At 44.0% G+C, this 21,127-nt stretch overlaps 2 protein-coding genes across 17 annotated transcripts in view; one reads left to right on the top strand and one right to left on the bottom strand.

Annotated features, from left to right (window-relative positions):
- LOC133492495 (tyrosine-protein kinase Yes-like) overlaps positions 1-21,127 on the bottom strand; it is a 40,901-nt gene that overhangs the window by 8,746 nt on the left and 11,028 nt on the right. For 4 of the 16 annotated variants that reach the window (XM_061804756.1, XM_061804748.1, XM_061804757.1 and 1 more), the window contains 3 exons: positions 19,078-19,188; positions 10,777-10,815; positions 8,886-9,096 (listed from right to left, as the gene is read on the bottom strand). In XM_061804756.1, the coding sequence (XP_061660740.1) occupies positions 8,886-9,032 (147 nt within the window). In that variant the 5' untranslated portion in view covers positions 9,033-9,096; positions 10,777-10,815; positions 19,078-19,188. Of the gene's footprint in view, positions 1-1,875; positions 3,371-3,415; positions 3,897-5,140; positions 5,425-8,885; positions 9,097-10,732; positions 10,816-13,078; positions 13,124-19,077; positions 19,189-21,127 lie in introns of those variants that run through there. The other 12 variants (XM_061804750.1, XM_061804753.1, XM_061804759.1 and 9 more) reach the window with 10 other exon arrangements.
- On the top strand, positions 5,775-7,518 carry LOC133492497 (glucagon family neuropeptides-like). The gene is made up of 3 exons (XM_061804769.1): positions 5,775-5,987; positions 6,072-6,176; positions 6,866-7,518. The coding sequence occupies exons 1-3, from the start codon at positions 5,872-5,874 to the stop codon at positions 7,005-7,007; spliced, it is 363 nt and encodes a 120-aa protein (XP_061660753.1). The 5' UTR covers positions 5,775-5,871; the 3' UTR covers positions 7,008-7,518.

The raw sequence follows: 21,127 nt of genomic DNA, 5'->3' as shown, positions 1-21,127 counted from the left end.
ACCTGCTTGAGTGTTTACAAAACAGAATTTCAAACACATAACAGCACTGAAGACAAATTCGGTCCAGGTACCAACGTAGCAACGTAGCAACGTAGCGCTGATGAGATTACTCTAGCTAGTCACGAGTTGCTAGGCAGAATACATCAGCCAATGAGAAACGCGCAATATAGCAACCAAGGCCCGGGCTACAAGTACTCAGATGGACACGACTCAAGCGCGGGTGTGTATTAAATATCGGAATAATGCGCGAGAACGCCATCGGGGCTAATGCGAAACGTAGCTGTGGTCGCGCTGGGGGCCCCGTGCCCGACCGCACCGCAAGATTGAAAACATCAGCGCGGCTACGACCGACCGTGTGGTTTCAGTCCTCCTGGCATTAGCACCATTTTTTCTCTGACGCGCTCGGAAGAAGGCCCGGAGGGGGGAGGGGGGGGGGGGGTTAGCTCTGATTGATTAGCCGAGACGGGCCGCCGAGGGTTAATCGGCACGCGGCGCGCTCGCGTTTGATTCCCAGATCAATGTGACGCGCGGGGGCGGATATTTGCCTGGTGGTGATTTAGGGGAGGGGCCTGATGCAGAGTTCATGAGGTTCTCGCAGCTGTACTGCAGAGGGAACCGTCGGAATCGGGAACCCAAAAACAAAACAAACAAACAAACAAACACAGTCAATTCCGACACGTTTTCAGGGGAAAACGGCAGATCGGAGCAGTGATAGCGGACGGTCGGACGAGGGGGGCGGGCGGGGGGAACGTGCCAACTTCGCCAGATGGAACTAGAAGGAAGATTACCAGAATGGAGGATTTGCTTTAAGAGGATCATCATCATCATAAAAAGCTGAGCTCATACTTATCATGACACAATGAGTTTGAATCGAATGTCCCATTTTTGGGAGAGCCGGCCGGAGACCGAGTCAAAAACTGGGAGTCCGGCGTTCCAAAGAACATTCTGTTTTCTGCTTGAATCCTAATGATTTTCATGTAGGCATAAGCAGGCGGTGTTGCGTGACGCGAGCGGAGTGAGGTTCCCCGCTTTAGCAAAATTAGCAAAACCGTTTCGTTGAAGTACAAGAATTAGCGGAACCGAGTTCCTTTTGTTCCGAGACGGTTTTTAGCTCTGAGGTTCGGTTTTCACCCTGGCACTCAGTTTTCTAACAATATTTTGATCAATTTTACCCAGAAAAGTCGCACCGCTGGAGAGCGACCGGAGTGAGGTTTCCCAGGCTGGTAAAATTAGCGCGTTGATATCAGAACATCGATATTTCTACCCCCACCCCCCCGCCGCCACCCGCGGGAGGCTCTTTAATTTGAAAATCCGGTCGATCCGGTCAAAGAACGACAGCCGCCGCGAGACCGCCAGGAAAACCCGCCTCGCTCTAATTATCGGAACGCATTCTCATTACCGACAACATCCCGTTAGCTCGAGGGAACGCGACCTACTATCCCGCTTCGCATGCAAACACGAAAGACACGATAGCCGAGGAGTTGGCTGGAAAGGAAGTCCGCGCGGAATCAAACGCCCGTGAAATTGTGCGGCGCACGTGGCTCCTTCCTGTATTTGGGCGTTGAATTGTGCTCGCGCTAACGTGGACGCGTGCCACTTCCTAATGAGGTCACGTTCGACTCGCGCTCAATCAGCGGCGCGAATGTTGCTATTCGTCGGCCGCGTTTTTGTAGTCTGGGCTTTTGCGTGAGCGGGAAGGCGGTAAGAATAGACTTGGGGACTGAACCTCGGAGCTACGGTACGTTTATTTGCAAAAGCTAACCGGAACGAGCGGAAAAAGTAGCCTAGCGGCTGAAGGCTAACGCTAATTTTGCTGTCCTGGAGAACCTCACTTCATTTCCTTTCCGTTCCTTTCACACACAAAAAAAACAGCACCTGTTGAACTGTTTGGACTAGTCGAAGGCGTTATTTGTTCCTTGCGCAGGTCACGCCGGCCTGTCCGGAAGGTTTCGACCGCAGCCATCAGCGAACCGACTCGCTCAAGGATGTTTGAAAAAAGCCAGACAAAAACATTCCGCCGATCGCTGCAAATATTGATGTTATGTTATCCGACCGCTCTGTAACGGTGCTCTAGCATCCCCTTCAGGCAGCAGACCTCACGCTTGGTATTTGTTTGGAGTTAGCGCAACTGAGCAATACAGCTAAAACTTCACTCCTTTGTTGGTTTTCATCGAGACGCAATCGCTACGGCGGCCCGTTTAGCCGGCTACCTTAGACGATAGCATTTGTCCAGACACACCATCTGAACGCAAATGAAAACAAGACCGCAGCGTCTCTGCTAGCATGCGAGATTCAACGACGTTAGCGACCGACGGCAACCCGTCTAGGCGGCTAACGCTGGAGGTGGTGTTCGTTGGGTTCGGTGCTCCTGAGCCATACAGCCAAAAGTTTGCAGCGCGTTTTTTTTTTTTTTTTTTTCGGGGGGGGCTTTGCCAGCGGACGCTACGAGAGTCGGAACGGATGCCGCGTCGGCTTTGGCGGAACTCAGTCCCAGGGGAGGGGTGTCAAAGACCATCTCGCCGTCTCCAAAATGTTCCGAGACGGATGATGACGACATGCAGCCGCAGGATCCAGTTTCAGTCTCACGTATTAACATACCCGCAATTGAAATCAACAATATGGAAATAGCAAAACACTCTTTTGGCTTTTACTCGCACCGTATGTGAGGATAAGTGGCTCGGAAAACAGATGGCTGGATAATTTATGTATATTCAACCATCCATTTTCTTTGCCGCTTATCCTCACGAGGGTCGTTGCGAGTGCCGGAGCCTATCCCAGCTGTCAACGGGCAGGAGGCGGGGTACACCCTGAAGTGGTTGCCGCCCAGTCGCACGGCACGTAGAGAAAAACAACCAATCGCGCTCACAATCACACCTCGGGTCAATTTAGAGTGTCCAATTAGTGTTGCATGTTTTTGCCAATGTGGGAGGAAACCGGAGTACCCGGAGGAAACCCACGCAGGCACGGGGAGAACATGCAAACTCCACACAGGCGGGTCAGGGATTGAACCCGGGACCTCAGAAGTGTGAGGCCAACGGTTTACCAGCTGCGCCAACGCGCCACCTACAGTTAAATTGAAATGTCAGTTAAAATGCTATTTTTTTGGTGGTGGTGTGTGTGTGTGTGTGTGTGTGGGGGGGCTGTTAGCAACAAATATTTGGAAAAAGGCCGCTCAATTTAGAACAAATGACCCCAAAAAAAGCATCCACGGCCCACTTTTGGGCCCTGAGCCACAGTTTGTCAACTATCTTAGAATTGTCGAAAAAATGCATTCGGGTGAATAATTTATTGAAGACGTGTGTGTGTGTGTGTATGTGTCCCAATAATTTTGCCGCACGTGCTGCATACTGATGACTTCTTTGTTGATGCCAAGCCCACCCTCACGTGACAAAGACCACTTTACATTCGTCCTTACCTTCCTGTCGCTGCCTTTTGTTGATGTCTGTCAATCGCGCAAATGGATAAAAAAAAAAGAAAGATGAAGAAGAAGAAGAAAAAAAGGGAGAGTTAGACCAAGTGGTCGAGATCCGCCTTCATTCTCCGCCCGTGCACCACTGCCGTTAAGTAAAATGCAATGTGGTGATGAGGCGCGGAGAGAAGCGGCATGGCATAAAGGGGGCGAGGGGTCGAGGGGGCGGGTCGAGAGAGCGGCTCAAGTCAGCCGGCGCTCGAGTCCCGAGTCCGGTTCGGGCGCTGACAGCCGTGCGCGGCGCGTCCGACGCATTGCCCCGAGCTTGAGTTGGAGCTGCGGCCCGATCACGGGCGCCGACGTGACGGCCGCGACTTGGTCGAGCGAGGCCCGGGTCCGCTGCCGGAGTGGAGGACGCGACATGCACAAAGGAGGAGGAGGAGGAGGAGGAGGAGGAGAGGAGGAGGAGGAGCACACACGCGCGGAGAAGGGAAGAGAAAAAGAAAAAGAAGTATGCGTGAAGGAGGGAGGGAGGGAGGGAGGGAGGAGTCAATGGATAACACGCGCTCAGTGACATAAATGAAGCTTTGCTGACCCCAAGTGGGCATTTTTAGTCAGTGCAGTTGCCCAAACGCACCACAACACTTTTTAAGTAAAGGAAGCTGTTTCCACCATATTCATAATTTCTAATTATAATTGGCGATTTTTCCCCTTATGACTTTTAAATCCCCGAGTTTAATTATGTCATTTTTAGCTCAAATATATATATATTTCTGCTTTTATTATCCACTAATTTATTGTATGTAGTTTTTAACATTTACTTTCATTCAAATAAAATGTATTTTTCAAAATAGTATGATAATTTCGAGAATTATATTTCTTGTAGTTTTTATATCTTTTTTTCATCTTATTTAGTATTTGTTTTTGCTCATCCTTCCCTACCACCTTCAGAGTTTGTATGTTTTTTTTTTTAACCCCCAAAAGTTTTTATTTACAATATCAAGGCGGGTGAGTCGCGTAATTCATAAACCGGGGCTTGAATATTCCGATTGGCGAGTCTTCAATAAAAGTGTTTGAAGCGCGGCGTCCGCTTCTATAAATAGCATCCCCGCTAAAATTAGACACTTTTGGGTTTTGTCATCGTCACTTCCAGATGATTGGATGGAATATTTATTTTAAGAACTGTTAGCTAATGGACACCATTCGCGCTGAGTGACTCGTCGTCCTTTTACACTTCCTGGAACTTCATTCATAAAGACAACAGTGTAAAATTATGGATTATGATTGAGGGAAGCATAGAGGTACAAATATAAAAATTGGTTTATCATCGCACACTTTGAACTATCTTTTAGAAACTAGTCGACCTAATGTTTGTGTCCAATGTTGTGCACTCGCCGCTTTAAGCCACTTGGAGGCGCTGCTCATTCAAAATGTTTTCTTAAAATCATTTTTTTCTGCAGTACATTGGCTCAAAAATGAGTCTTGATAAAAATGAATTGCACATAAAAACTAATAAAGTCTTCCTTGGGCACAATGTTTAAAAAAAAAACCAAAACGAAATGTTATTAAAGAAAAAAAAATGTGTTGCACTTAAAAGTGAAATACAACTGAAATGTACCGACTCGGTGATTCCTTCGCGTACCACTAGAGGGAACCCACGGCCCATTACGGAATCACTTTGCCCAATCGCAATCACCATCCATCCATCCATCCGGGCATTCATTTTCTGACCCGCTTATCCTCACAAGGGTCACGGGGAGTGCCGGAGCCTATCCCGGCTGTCGTCGGGCAGGAGGCGGGGCACACCCTGAACTGGTCGCCAGCCAATCGCAGGGCGCATCGAGACAAACAGCCGCACTCGCAATCACAATCTACGGGCAATTTAAGAGTGTTAATAATTAATATTGCATGTTTTTTGGATGTGGGAGTTACAGCTGTGTCACCGTGCTGCACAACATACTCATAAATGATATCAAATATATATGTAGAATAAAAGATACATTCAGATAAATAAGAGAATATCACACCAAATTCATTCATAATAATAAAAAAGTAAAAAAAAAAAAACTAAGAATGTGTTATAAATAAAAAAAAAAAATCCACTCCTCAAACAGGAACGTATCCCTCCGACAAGGCCACAAGCATAAACAATAACTATATGATTCATATTTTTCAAGTTAAAAACAACGAAACAACCTTGATGACGCACATGCTCATGTGGGACTTTTGCTTTTTTTTTTTTTTTTTTTTTTTCAGAACTCGGGACAGCTCCTCACGCCACCCGTGACACCCCCCCACCGCGGACGAACTCCGGCGGGACTTGATGACGTGCCCCCCCCCGCCGCCCCGCCGCCCCCTCCCTCCGTCCTTTCCCGGCCCCTCCCACCGAGGAGGCATAAAAAGCCGCGAGAAGCCGGAGAACGGGGAGGACCGCACGCACACGGGCAGGAAAAAGTTGTCAAATGTTTGGAGGGGGACGCCGCGAAGCCACGGAGAGGAGACCCCCCCAAGACGACGACGAGGGGAGAGGAAGAGGAGCTCGCCTGGCACTCTCTGGCGCAGGGGGGCTCGTCCGCCGGTAAAGCGCTTTTTCTTTTTCGGGCACAGCTCCGCAAAAAACAAAAGTGTGGTCGCCGCGTGTCTGACCGTTTTGCCTCGGCAGCAAAATGTCCCGCAGAGCGGCGCTGGCCTTGCTCATCTACGGCATGGTGGTGCAGCGGGCCGCCGGGAGCGGATCGCACGTGGCGCTGGGCTTCCCCGCCGTTACGTACGTGCGCCCCTTCTTCGCGCATCACACACTTTGGGAGGCTTTTTACTCACTTATTTGCCTTCTCAAATCTATCAAATCTAATGACATATTTTTTTGTAGTTTTCATCAAACAGCAAAAACGTTGCAACTCAATTTTTTTTTTTTAATTAATTACATTCTTAATTTTCATTACAACTCATCTATCTTTACCGGATGTATTTTTTAATTTAATTGAAAAAATAATTCAATTGTTGATTTTTTTTTTTTTTTGTTCTTTTTCACCGCTCATTTACAGTTTTAAAAATCTTAAAACATACCGTAAAAAAATCATCTCATTCATCAACATTATTTTTAATGTTTTAACCAATTTTCCATTTTCTGGTTTAGATCCTTTCAGTCCTGTACTTTTTTTTTTTTTATGATTATTAAATCTTCTATTTGAATCAGTAGCTTTGGATCATCTCAGCGGGCAGCAAATCCATACTAATTGGCTGCGAAACATCCACCGGGGACAAGTAACGAGATTTTACATGCCAGACCGCAGGATGGCTTGCAAAACCGCTCAAAACACGAAAAAAAAAAAAAAAAAGAGAATGATATAAATATTTTTTTTTTATTTTTGCGCAGGTAGGTGGGTGTCCCTAATAAAGTGAGCAATCCTTTTTTTTTTTTTTTTTTTTTTTAATTTTTTCCTCCTTCCCCACCAGACTTGATGGCGAAGTGTACGACGTGGACGGGAACTCGCTGCCGTCGCTGGATTACGACCGGCAGCAGCTGGAGGTGAGAAGCCCCCCAGCGGGGGCGGACGACGTCTACTCTTTGTATTACCCGCCGCCGGACAAAAGGTAGGCAATCCGGACTTATATTCTGTCGTCTTTACATATTGCATTTGATTTGATTTGATTTTTTTTTTTTTTTTTAGAATTCTTTCGTGTTTGTATTATTATTTATCTTAATTTGGGGCCGTGTTGCTTTGATTTGTCTTAAAAAAGGGAATTCTAGTCTATTTCAACCTTTTTCCATTTTTGGGGGGCTTTTTGTTATTTTCTTAGGATTATACTTGTCTCCCTTTGAATTGCCCTTATTTTATTACATTTCTTTTGAATCTTGATTTTTTTTTTTTTTTTTTTACCTCTACTTCATTCTATATCTTTAGTATTTTATTTTGTTTATTTTAATGTATTTATCCGTTGCTACATTGATGCTCCTCTTTATTTAATGATTTCATTTTTTTCCTTTAATTTATTTTGTTGTATTGATTTTCATGTTATTATTCTAATTTTTAAAATTTCTTTGAGTCATTGTTTTGCAATTTCTTAAATTTTAAGCAGATCAGTTTCTTTTTCTTTTATGTATTTTCATTATTTTTTTTAGTTTGTATCCCTTCAGTTTGACCAAAATTGTAAAAAAAAAAAAAAAAACCCAACCTTGATTTAATTATTTTGGATTTTATTTTATTTGTAGCTGTATTCTTTTTGATTATTGGATTTTCCTCTTTTATTTTTTTAATAGTATTTATTGATTTAATGGCAAATATCCAAATCGGGCATTTTTAAAGCAAATGAATTCCTCCCGAGTGCGTTCGACGGCAGACAAGTTGCATTCAAGCTCCGTGGTAATTCTCGCCTCCCGCCTTTTCTGTGCACGCGCCACGCTCAGGACGGAGCGGCACGCCGACGGCATGTTCAACAAAGCGTACCGGAAAGCGCTGGGTCAGCTGTCGGCCCGCAAGTACCTCCACTCCCTCATGGCCAAGCGGGTCGGGTAAGAAGCCGGCGTGTCACGTTTGCGCCGTTGCGCCGAGCGATCTGGCCCGTCGTCGGAATACTCCGCCGACGCCGTCTGTCCGGCTCGCCATCGTTTTGTTAACCAACTATTTTGCTTCATCATAACTGCGTGCAAACGATTTCCGCCGTTTATCTTTTATTTCAGCATAATTGCTGACATGCGAAAATACTTTCATATCTCAATTTCCTTAATTTTGCTACCTCCTAGCATAATTACCTGCATAGCGTCTGTGTCGCAACTATGTACATTGATTTCCTTAATTTACCTCCGCTACTTTTACACCTTTATGTACCTTCCACACAAAAAAAAAAACCCACTATTTACATCCATCCATCCATTTCCTTTGCCGCTTATCCTCACGAGGGGCGCGGGGAGTGCCGGAGCCCATCTACAAGGAGGCGGTCGCCAGCCAATCGCGGGGCACATAAGAGGCAAACAGCCGAGCCGCGCTCGCAATCACACCTAGGGGCAATTGAGGGTGTTGCATGTTTTTTGGGGATGTGGGAGGAAACGGGACAGGCACGGGGAGAGCATGCAAACTCCACGCGGGCGGGGCCAGGATTGAACCCGCGACCTCAGAACTGCGAGGCCAAAGCTTTACCAGCTGATCCGCCGTGCCGCCAACACAACTGACATATTTTTTTTTTTACATGCCTTCATTTCCTGCCGTTGGCGCGGGCGCCGTGGGGTGGATTCCCGCCCTCCGACTGACTGGCGACCGGTTCAGCGCGCAGTCCGCCTCCCGCCCGTAGCTAGCCGGGACGGGCTCCGGCTTTCCCGCGACCCTCGCGGGGATGAGCGCCTTGGACGATGACAGATTTTTCACCCAAATCACAGAAAGATTTCCCTCCCGCGGGCCACACGAAATCGTGCGGCGGGGCCAGATCGGGGCCCCCGTCCCTCGACTTTGACACGTTTTCCCCAACGCAGTACACGTACCTGCCGAGTCGTACTTTTCCCGTCCTTGTGAGCGGCCAGTTGTGGTGACTCCGTGGGGTGTTTTGTTCTGTGTGCCCCCCCTCGCAGCCTGGGCAAGGCGCCGGGCGAGAACGGCGACCCGCTGTCCAAGCGCCACTCGGACGGCATCTTCACGGACAGCTACAGCCGCTACCGCAAGCAGATGGCGGTCAAGAAGTATTTGGCCGCCGTGCTGGGGAAAAGGTACAGGCAGAGGGTTAGGAACAACAAAGGACGCCGGATGGCTTACTTGTGAAAACACGTCAAGCGCTTTTATGTACGAAGGAAGCCATTAAAAATGAATATTTTGATAATAATACTGTTTTATTTTCTACTTTAAAAGCACTTGGACACGTCGCGTACTTCCAATGGGGATGTTTTGGGTTTTGTGTGTGTGTCTTTTAAACATTTAGGAGGACCTGGGGGAGGATTTTTGGGCAAAATGCTTTAAAAGACAATCACTGTGCCGCCTGTGACGTTAAGATGCTGTAGTCGTGTCGTTTATCCAAAACAGACTTGAGGACTTAGATTTGACCGGTGTAGACTTTGAGGCTCTCCTGGACGGGGATGACTCGGAGGCTTTTGCGGGGGACTGTCTCAAAAAGATCCCCACAAAAGTACTGGTGAGTTTTTTTTTTGGTGGGGTTTTCGGTTCTTTCGCCGGCCTCGCCGTCTCCCCCGTTCTTGATCCCCCCCCCTGAAAATTCCTTCATCTGTCCCCCGAATCTGAGGATTTTCTTTTGGGGTCTTTTACTTCTACTAAAACTTTTCACTCTTGTCAAGTGCCAAACTTGTGTTGGCGTCTGTGGAAACAAAACGTAACAAAATCGTTGTTCTCGTGGGTTTTTTTTTTTAAGCGTGCGTCTCTCTGACCATATAATAAGTATCAATATTAAAAAAAACTATGAAAAGATAGTAGCGCTCAAAAGTGAAAACATGCACGTTGTCCGTCCGTATGCCAAAATGATGTCACCAATCACGGCTAACATAGACCGAAACGACATTTATCCGTTCACCAGGTCGTACTAGCTAACCGAGATGTTGCGCGTCGCAAAGTTTTTCGATATTCAATATTTTTTTTCTGTATGTTGCCCTGCCGACTCCAAAAATGACTACATAACCGGCGTTAATATCTTGAAGAGATTTTTCAAGTCCGATTTGAACAAAAGTACGTTTGCAGTTCCACTCCGGTCCTGTGGGAGGCAGTAATGTCATTGCTCCAAGCTCGCTAGGGCCTACAATCTGCCCCCTCACTCCGGATCTCCTTTGAAAGTTCGCTAAATTCTTTCTTGCCCTCAGTGCCATCGCTCTCCAAAGTTTCTCAAAATCATTTTTGGTTGTTGTTTTGCGTAACATACACCGAAACGACATTTATCCGAAAGCAAGTCCACTCCCGTCCCGTCGTTGGTGATACTTCACCAGATCGTAGTAGCTAACTGAGATTTTGCGCCCTCATCTGGATCCGGGCGAAAATATTTTTTTTTCCTGTCTGTATGTTGCCCTACCAAGCCCAAAAAAAATGAAGAAATAACCGGCGTTAATTTTATGAAGAGATTTCTTGAATCCAATTTGAACAAAAGTACGTTTGCAGTTCCACTCCAGTCCTGTAGGAGGCAGTAATGTTGCTGGTGGGGCCTAAAACCTCCCCCCCCTCAATCCGGATCCCCTTTGAAAATTCGCTAAATTCTTCCTTTGCCTCAGTTTCGACGCCTGCCAAAGTTTCTCAAAATCATTTTGGGTTGTTTCCCGCTCAAACCCGCTAACGAACTCGCAAACGGCCTTCGAAACGGAACCGACTTGGAAAGAAAAAAAAAAACAAAACACGATACTTGTTACATGGTTGTCCCTGGCGAGAGACGCATGACGTTTGCACCTTCTGGGCCGGCTTCTGTGCGCTTCCCTTTCTCTTCTTCTGTCAGGAAAAAAAAAAACAAAAAAAAATGTGTAAAAAAATAATTATAACAATAATAAAAGAAATTGTATCGCATGATTAAAGTGAGGGGTGGAAAAAAAAATGCACTGACTCACCACAACGCGCACACAAGCACACTCGCGCCTGCCATTTCCCGACCGCGGCAAAATGGCCGACCGAGAGGCTCTCAATGTCCCGCTTGACATTTTTATTTCATTTTAATTTTTACGACGTCGTCGCTGTTCCGTGTGGCGGATGCTTTTTTTTTTTGTGTGTGTGTGTGTGCTGACCGCTGTGCACTCTCCTCCAGGCTTTGTGACGCAGGAAGCGGTTTTCGCGGCACCTCGCATCAACTCCCCCAACCATCCCTCTTTAAAAAAAAGATTTAAAAAAAATTAAAAAAGATATTAAAAAAAAAATGGCCCTGGATGACAGATGGCTATTTAAGTGGCCCTCCAATGCTGCACATCGTCGGCTCACATTTCCAGCCCGCCCTCCGTCCATCCATCCCTCCATCCCTCCATCCTCCCCTCTTCAACCTTTTTTTTTTTTTTTTTTTTGCTTGTTTTAATTTGTTAAAAATGATTATTATTTTTTTTTGGTTTGTTGTAAAGTGGAAGGAAAGAAAACGTGTGTGATAAGAGCCGAAAGCCTTACGAAAATGAAAGATATGCGAAAAAAGTGATATTTACTGTGCCGAACGTCGTCATTATTAGAGGATCCGGTTAAGTGTTGCAAGATTTGTTGGAATAAATTTTTGTAAACAACAACAAAAAAAAAGCGATTTCCCTTTCTTCATTTTTATTTTTTTTTTTAAATTTCCGATCACGGAACAATGTTTGGCGTCGAGTCCAAAAGCCCCCGGTTTCCATGGCGATGATGACACCAGTGTGGCTGTGAATGACCCCCACCCCCCACCCCCCCTTCGTGGGACCGCCGCGCTTTACACCTCCCCAGAACTTCAACAGCCAGTTGGTCGCCATTGAGGACGGCGCCGCTCAAAAGCAAATTCAAAAATAATAATAATAAATAAAGCTTTGTATGACACGACAAAAATATTGGATGTAATTTTGTGGTTAAAAAAAAAAAAATTATGGTCACACAGACGAGCGAGTTAGGGTGGCGAGGCTGCAGTTGAAGGTTGATGATGTCACAAAGGTTGTCTGAATGCAAAATGATAACTTTTTCATTTTTGAAAAAAAAAAATGGTTGCCATGGCTACACTTAGAAAATTGAGTGACCACAATTGGCCCCAGTGCAAGCGGACCGTAACATCCCATAATGAAAAGCTTCAAAATATGGCTGATTAAAAATTTAAGAAATTGTTCTTTAGCCACCAAGTAACTTTCACACATTTTTTTTCATAACCCAAATGATGAACAATTCAAATGTCAGTGAAAATGTAACTTCAATATTTCGTTTTTTAACAGCAACCGCTGTTTGCACTCCAGCCCCGCAGGTGGCAGCGGTTCTCCACCGCAATCCGTTGCAGAAAACACTTCGAAAAGGGAATTGTTGGAAAACCGAATCGACGTTTCCCATTACAGTGAATGGAAAAAGAAATAATGCGTTCTGAGCATAGAAAAACGTGGCTTTTTAAAGCATGTTTTGAGCTTTTCCTGATAATAAACTTCATAATAGAAATACAGGTATAGTTTAAACACTAAATATAATAAAATAATTTCAGAAATATATTTATTATTTTGCTTAAAATGTATGCTTTAGTCGTAGAGTGTGCTAGGCTGGGAGCGCATTGCCGTATAATTTTTTTTTGTTAGAAAACGGGAGCAAAAAAAACCTTGAAATTTGCGTTCGAAAACAGAGGCTTTAATGTATTAAAAAATATATATATAATGTAGCAAACTTTCACGATTCATCCGAAAAGGAAATCCTGCACCTCCTGCCAGATCCCATTCAAAAATTGAATCGATTTTGTCTTTGCACCCACGCCAGCGCTCTATAACGTTGCCCCAAAATATTTGACGCCGTTTTTTTGCGTAACCCAACTAAGGAACGAACAAACGGCATCGAAAATGTAACTTCTGGCTTTTGATTCTGACCCGGTTCTATCAACAAAAACACGATTCCTAACGTGAAAAAAAAAAACAAAACAAAACCGCACGTCGAAGGACAACCGCCGAGATGTCCGATTACGCGCCGCGGCTTGTTCCGGGAAGTCCGAGCGACGAGATCAAAATCGAGCCGCTGGCGGTGTGAGCGGTACTGGCCGGCCCGTGGAGTCACCCCGGGGTCCCTCCCTCACCTTGATAGAACCGAATGCCAGACCGCGAGTGGCACCTCTTCAAGCTCATGACGGTAACAAAACAAAATCAAAATAAATGATAAAAATGCCCCCCCCCCCCAAACATTATGACCCCCTCACGGACAACCTTCGATTGGCTGCCTTGATCAATGGCAGCCAGACCCTTTACCCGAAGCCCCTCCCACCCTCATAACCCAATCGCGCCCCCCCCCCCCCGGCGTTGCTTAGCAACCGGTCCCCAGTAGAACGCGGACGCGATCGGCTCGGACGGTTGCGGAATCGTAAGACGGAATATTCCGTGCGCTGTCAGCGTTTATTCCCGAAAGCTGAACGGAATCCTTTCGCAACACGCCAGAAGCTCATAAAAGCAAAAGTGTAGCAGCTGATGCTGAGGGATGAATCATTAAGATTAAATTCAAGCTTTTTTTTTTTTTTTTTATGACATATTAGAATAATAAGCTTTTTATTAGCGCCGTGCTGGAAAAATTACTTTTAAAGCAGGAGAAGTACACATTAAAGCAAAACGCCAGACTTGTATGTCTTTTCAGATAGATATAATTATTAATAACTTTTCTGTGCGTCGAATCATGTAAAGACACGTGTAATAATTTTTTTTTTTTTTAAATCCAGATAGAATCATTATACACAACTACTGCACTGTCCCAAACAATGCAAAAGTAATAAATCAATAAACACATTTGATTGCTTTATTAGATTTTGAACTTTCTGAAAAAGTACCATTAGAGCCAAAATATGAAATTCCTTATCTTGTTTGATGTTTTTTTAAATTTCACAAATTACTTTATGATCTCATCAAATGATCAACTTCTTTGTTTCCCGCTCGATGGCTCTGCGATCGATTGCTCCTCCCTTGTTTTGGAAACAATTAGCTTGCGGCGCTCTTCCGTCTTCGCTCGCGTCGCCGGCGGACGGGCGCGCTAATCGAAGATGAAATATCGCGAGCGTGACGGTTCGCTTTGCGACGGGAGAAATTAATTTCCTGTCACATGTGATTAGACGCGTCGGCTTTAATAAGATGAGGCCCTATGAGCAAAAGTATTGAGACAGCGGGGACGTAAGCCATTACAGGAGGTTCTCCTTGTCCTCCATTGTTGTTGTTTGTGAGCATTTATGATACTCCGCAGTCCCCACTTTGTTGCACATGCCCATAGTCTCCGCTTGGATAAAACTCGTCTTGTTACTGTGGCCAAGAAATAGACTAGAAGGAACAAGAAAATGAAGAAGCTAATATTACTTTAACCACACTGTCAAATTTCCTGCATATGCCCATAGTCTCCTCTCGGATAAAACTAGTCTTGTTACTGTGGTCAAGAAATAAATACAAGAAGCAACCAGACTAGAAGGAACAAAAAAAGGAAGAAGCTAACATTACTACATCCACACTGTCAACTTTCCGCAGATGCCCACAGTCTCCTCTCGGATAAAAGTAGTCTCGTTACTGTGGTCAAGAAATAAATACAAGAAGCAACCAGACTAGAAGGAACAAAAAAAGGAAGAAGCTAACATTACTACATCCACACTGTCAACTTTCCGCAGATGCCCACAGTCTCCTCTCGGATAAAAGTAGTCTCGTTACTGTGGTCAAGAAATAAATACAAGAAGCAACCAGACTAGAAGGAACAAAAAAAGAAGAAGCTAACATTACTACATCCACACTGTCAACTTTCCGCAGATGCCCACAGTCTCCTCTCGGATAAAAGTAGTCTCGTTACTGTGGTCAAGAAATAAATACAAGAAGCAACCAGACTAGAAGGAACAAAAAAAGGAAGAAGCTAACATTACTACATCCACACTGTCAACTTTCCGCAGATGCCCACAGTCTCCTCTCGGATAAAAGTAGTCTCGTTACTGTGGTCAAGAAATAAATACAAGAAGGGACCAGACTAGAGGGAACAAAAAATGAAGAAGCTAATATTTCTTTATCCACACTGTCAACTTTCCTGCAGATGCCCACAGTCTCCTCTCGGATAAAAGTAGTCTCGTTACTGTTGCCAAGAAGAAAATACAAGACGCGACCAGACTATAAGGAACAAAGATTAAGAAGCTAACATTACTAGATCCACACTGTCAACTTTCCTGCAGATGCCCACAGTCTCCTCTTCGATAAAACTAGTCTTGTTACTCTGGCCAAGAAGTAAATACAAGAAGCAACCAGACTAGAAGGAACAAAAAAAGGAAGAAGCTGACATTATTTGATCCACACTGTCAACTTTCCGCAGATGCCCACAGTCTCCTCTCGGATAAAACTAGTCCTGTTACTGTGGTCAAGAAGCAAATATAAGAAGCGACCAGACTAGAAGGAACAAAAAAATGAAGAAGCTAATATTTCTTTATCCACACTGTCAACTTTCCTGCAGATGCCCACAGTCTCCTCTCGGATAAAAGTAGTCTCGTTACTGTGGCCAAGAAATAATTTCACGATAACACCCGGCTAGAAATGTCCAAAATAAAAAAAAATAAAAACTGGTTCTACCGTTAATTTGCCCACAATCTCCATCCTGAATCTCCTTTCGGGCAAAAAAAAAACCCATGAATTTCAAAGCGAGGTCCTCGTTCTCCCTCAACGTTCAAACGCGGCGCAGGAAATGGAGCGTCGGCCCTGATGAGCGATGGCGTCATCGTTCACCGACCGGACATTCGGTCATGTATCTTTAATCGCCGCGCAAAAATAGCGGCACTATCTTTAGCCGCTCGCACTTCATCTTTCCCCGACTGATCCCGAAATAAAGTCTCCCTTTTTTTGGTCCCGGCGGATGCCGCCGCTGATGAATCTGAAGAGCAGTACTTCAATAATTTTTTGGGGGTTTAATATTTTGGGTACGTGGAAAGTCTCGTTTGTTAGCCCCCGGCAACAAGCATCAAACACGGAGGCTTCAAGTCACCACCGGCGGCGTGACCGTCCAACTGTGACTTCCGTAAATACGTGGAAGGTGTCACACGCGGCGTGAGGATAAGCAGCAAAGAAAATGGATGGATGGAATAAAAAAAAATAAAATAATGCTTGCTGAACCTTAGCCTACCCAAAAATGCAAGATATATGAAGTATATCAGGCGTCAAAATAGCTATAAATGTCACAATAACAACAACAAAAAAATACATGTAAATGTACACATTGTCTCAAGAGGAATACAAAAAAATACATGAAAAAAATATTTGTTAAAAATGTCAAATGTAATATGTAAAATAATAAAATGGAACATCTAATTAATTAATTAACCAATTAATTTTTAAAATATGCTACATAATCTAAAAAAAACATTTTTTGAACAGTCAAATAATGAAAAATCACGTTGTCTGAGGATTAAAAAAAAAATAATACGTGCATATTTGCCATGATTTTTTACTCAGTGGACAAAACTTGAAAACGCATAAGAAATCCATCCATCCATTTTCTTCGCCGCTTATCCTCACAAGGCGCCCGGGGAGTGCCGGAGCCTATCCCGGCCGTCAACGGGCAGGAGGCGGGGCACACCCTGAACCGGTCGCCAGCCAATCGCAGGGCACATAGAGACAAACGGCTGCGCTCACAATCACACCCAGGGGCAATTTGGAGCGTTCATTAATAATAATTAATGTCGCGTGTTTTTGGGATGTGGGAGGAAACCGGAGAAAATCCACGTAGGCATGGGGGGGAACACGCAAACTCCACACAGGCGGGTCCGGGATTGAACCCGGGTCCTCGATGATAAAAAAAAAAAAAAAAAAACCTGGCCCGGAATAACAAATGTAAAACGCGCACATAAATCTCATTGACTTTGTCGTTTGTGCGCGCGGCCTTCGCGTCGGCGGCCGGCTCGCGACATTCCTGAGGAATCAAATCGGAACCACTGAACGTCAAAGCCACAATCGCAATCTGCTGGTTTGCGATTCTGGACGGGGACTACGAGAGATGGACAAGACCAAAGAGGAAGGTGGGGGGGGGGTGTTGGGATTGGGCGTCCTCATCAGATGGTGTTCATTTATTAGCTTTATTAAAATATGAGTGGCCGACATGCTCACTGCCTGATTCCTTCTGTCAGTCACGCTGGCTTAGTTAGGCCCCGCCCCCGCCGATCCCATCGTGACCATCTCCAGCGCACGCCGTGTGTTGCATTTACCCAGAAACCCTCGGGGCCACGTAGACAAAAGTATCGGGACGCCTTCCGTTTTGTGGATGTCGATCGATGTCATTCAATGAATAAATACAAGCCAGTGTTATCAATTAAATATTAAATCAACTTAATACATACAAATAGTCACGAAATGAACTCGTAATTCAAATCTGGTAAATAATTAAAAAGACTATTTAATGGATAAAAATGATACAAAATAGTCAAAAAGCTGACGGGATGTACGAAATAAATATGTACGGGGAGAACATGTAAAGTCCACGCAGGCGGGAGCGGGATTCGAACCCCGGGTCCTCAGAACTGTGAGCCCGACGTGCCGCCCATTTCAAAATTATGAAACTACATTTGAAATGACATCTGTCATTAAATAAATTGGAAAAATATTTCATATCGATAGCCAATTACATGAATAAAAATGTCAAAATAATGAAAAAAAATCATTCAATAAATATAAAAATGTCCATCAATTCATCATTTAGTTTATTAAATTAAATTACAAAGTCCATTAACGTGAATTAAAAAAACATTTTTTTTAAAAGGGACAAAAACATAGGGAGACGCGGTCACGACCCCGACAGCGGGTGAATCCACAGAAAATCATATTTTCAACGTTTCCTCAGCGTGGAAGCATTTGCGGCGCTGCTTGATTGGAACGAAAACTCAGCGGGTCCAGAAGCGCGGCCCCCGCCTGCCCGCGGGGGCTTAATTGCGCGTTGGCATTCGCCGCAGCGTCGCTCGCACGTGCCCGCTTTGATATCATTGGGGGGGGGGGGTTTTCAAATTTTTATCATATCCGCCGTGTGAAATCACACAATGTATGATTTGTTTATTATTTGCATGTCCAAGTAGTCCTAGAAGCAAACAGTTTGAGGGGAAAAAAATTTAATTATTCATATTTTAAAATTGTTTTACTAAAATGTAATGATTTTGATGCAACGCAATCTTTTAAAATCGTATTAGAATATCATTTCCAAATTTAATTTCATCTTTTTTAAAAAAAAGATAAATTACTTCCATATCAGTTTTAAAATATGCAATTTTAATATTACACATTGAATTATTCATTTATCCTTAAAAAGTTATAACATTGTCGTCAAAAAATGTAATTTCATATTAAAATGTCCTAATTCTTAACACCTAAATTGTATTTTTTTTTTTTATTCAATTCAGCTAAAAAAAAAAAAAAAAAAGGTAATCGATATTTTCTTTCGCAACAGTTTTGCGCACGAATCGGCCACAAAAAGGTTGAACGGATTCCCGGCGCTTTGTTGTTCTACTTTTCCTCCTTCGCACTTTCATGGAAATTCAGCGGGAGAGAACCCGTCGATGGGAACGCGACGTCTGGCGGCTTCCTTCCCCACGGGGGCTGCGAGGGCACGCCGACACCCCCCCCCCCCCCCCCCCCACAATGGCAGCCTTTAATCTCCCGTCAGCTTCAAACGCCGACCCGACACGGTCGTCCTCACCTCACGACGTCACGTGACTTCCATATCAAACGGAACCGTTTGTTACATTACTGGGAGAAAAATTGTAAATAAATCACAGTTGCTGAGGAAAATTTGGCCTCTATGTTACAAGATGATTATTTTTAACTCATTTTTTCCCTTTAAAAAAAAAAAAGTATTCCACTTTTCTTTTTGCTTTTCTTCAACCCTGAAAAATTATCAAATATTGGTGGTTTATTCTTGCTTATTCACAAATTCATTACATTCAAGAGCTTTCTTAAATTTCACTCATCGTTTGACGATTTAAGTCATAAACTTTTTTTTTGTTTTTTTTTTGGGGGGGGGGGTCCAAAACGCAAAGAGAAAAGTCCTTGAAAAGCGAAAGAAAAAGTTGAGAAGCGACGCGGCGCTCCCTCGTCTTACTTGCTCGCTCCCGTCGCGTGTCAAGAGCCCCGGTTGCGTCGTCCTCCTCCTCGTCGCCATGGAGACGGCGGCGGGGCTGAGACGTACGCCGACGTTTGCGGCACGCGCCAACTGGACGTGGGGGGGGGGGGGGAGAAGAAGAATTCATTGTTGGGTGTTAACGGCGAGGTATTGACGTGTTCCCGTGGCGACCGCCCTCCGCCGTTGAGGCGAAAGCATTGCTATGCGTGCAAAAATATGAACTAAGCACGAGAGCATCGAAAAACAAAAACACACACAAAAATGCAAGCGGACGCGTACACGCTGGCCGAGTTACGCGCGATTATTTTGTCGGCGACACGAAAAGCAACGAGAACCCAAAGCAAAGCGGCCGAGGGTCAATCCGTGCGCTTGTCTCCAACTTTATTCCAATTTGTTTTTCTCATTTCTTATCTTTAAAACAAAAAAAACATGACATTTTTCCCCCTCTCAGAATTAGGATTATTTTTTCAAAATATTGCTGCTTTATTAATCATTTGAACTCCCCCAACAATGCAACTTTATTTATATAACAAGGTGAAATTTGCTCTGCAATATCACAGCTTTTTTTCCCCTCTTTAAATGACAAAACTCTTCTCATAATAGTTTGTATTTATTCTCATATTTATGATTCATAGCGCATTATTTGTTTATTAACTTATTGTAATTTTACACAATACAGATTGGATTTATCATAATTTAATTTAATTAGAATTATAATAATAATTTAACAAATAATAACAATAATTTTACTACTTTCCCTTTTGAAATGACCAAACTGTTCCTGTAAATTTGACTTTCCTCCTAATAACAATGTCTGATAAAAATTCTTTGGGTCGCTTTAACGTCATCCATTTTCATTTTTTTTTCAACTATCCCGGACGTTTTCGCGACTTGAAAAATTGCTAACACGACAATTATTGAAGCGTGCGATCATTTTGAGTCTTTGCTAATGGATAAACAAAGCTAGTTATGCAATATATGTTTTTGTAAAATTTGACTTTTCTCCTAATAACAATGTCTGATAATAATTCTTTTAGTCGCTTTAACGTCATCCATTTTCATTTTTTTCAACTACCCCGGACGTTTTCACGACTTGAAAAATTGCTAACACGACAATTATTGAAGCGTGCGTTCATTTTGAGTCTTTGCTAATAGCTAAACGAAGCCAGTTATGCAATAAGCGCTTTCGCGGACTCGTGTAGCGAACGTACGTCAAACGGACGCTAAGCGTTCTTTTTGTTTGGGCGGCGAGCGAAGGCGAACAACACAACGCGGCTTTTGACGCGATCAACTCTTGGAACGTCGCCGGAGGCAAACTCTTTTGACTGCCGCGCGCGCCTCCGCTAATTGGCCGAGGAATATTCCGGATGGATTTCATAGCAGACACGAGGAGGGGGGTAGGAAAAACATTATGATTTTTTTTTTTTTTTTTTTTTTGTGCCACCCTAATGAAGCTCGAAAGGTTGAAGATCGGTACGCCGGCGGCGGGCGATGACGTCCGGCGAGTCCGTCAGAGTTAGCATTTAGCGCCACATTAGCAGACACTTCAACCCCCTATTATTATTATTTTTTTTTTAAGTTTTTAAGAAGGAAGCAGCAAGAACAACCTGGAATAGTACTAAGCTAGAATCCTCTTGCGTATTGCCTACAAGTAAACAACAGGAATATTTAAATGATCGGAACAAAAATCACTGTTGTAAGAATAAAGGGGAGGGGGAAAAAAGATGGGAATAAAGATGAAATATTATAAGGGGGAGGGTAAAACTGCAAGGAAATCAATACATTTGTAATGAAAAAACACAGTGTTTTATAAAATTTGACTATATATAGCACAGGTGTGAAACCCAAGGCCCGGGGGCCAGATCCGGCCCGCGGAGGCAAATCATGTGTTCAAATCTGTACCAAAATCTCAAACTGTCATATCATAAATGATAACGTTGAGATATTACCAGCATTTTTGTGTTGCCAAACAACAATAGTCGGGGAAAACCCCATTACCCTTGATTTCTGTTCCCAAAACTAATACATA

The sequence above is a fragment of the Syngnathoides biaculeatus genome, chromosome 19, assembly GCF_019802595.1.
Source record: "Syngnathoides biaculeatus isolate LvHL_M chromosome 19, ASM1980259v1, whole genome shotgun sequence".
NCBI classification, from domain to species: Eukaryota; Metazoa; Chordata; class Actinopteri; order Syngnathiformes; family Syngnathidae; genus Syngnathoides; species Syngnathoides biaculeatus.
This window is presented reverse-complemented; position numbering and strand designations above follow the sequence as displayed.

Coding starts and splice junctions, on each gene's coding strand:
- LOC133492497 (XM_061804769.1), top strand. CDS start 5,872: ATGTTTGGAGGGGGACGCCGCGAAGCCACGGAGAGGAGACCCCCCCAA. Junction 5,988..6,071: donor GCAGGGGGGCTCGTCCGCCG/GTAAAGCGCTTT, acceptor TTGCCTCGGCAG/CAAAATGTCCCGCAGAGCGG. Junction 6,177..6,865: donor CTGGGCTTCCCCGCCGTTAC/GTACGTGCGCCC, acceptor CTTCCCCACCAG/ACTTGATGGCGAAGTGTACG.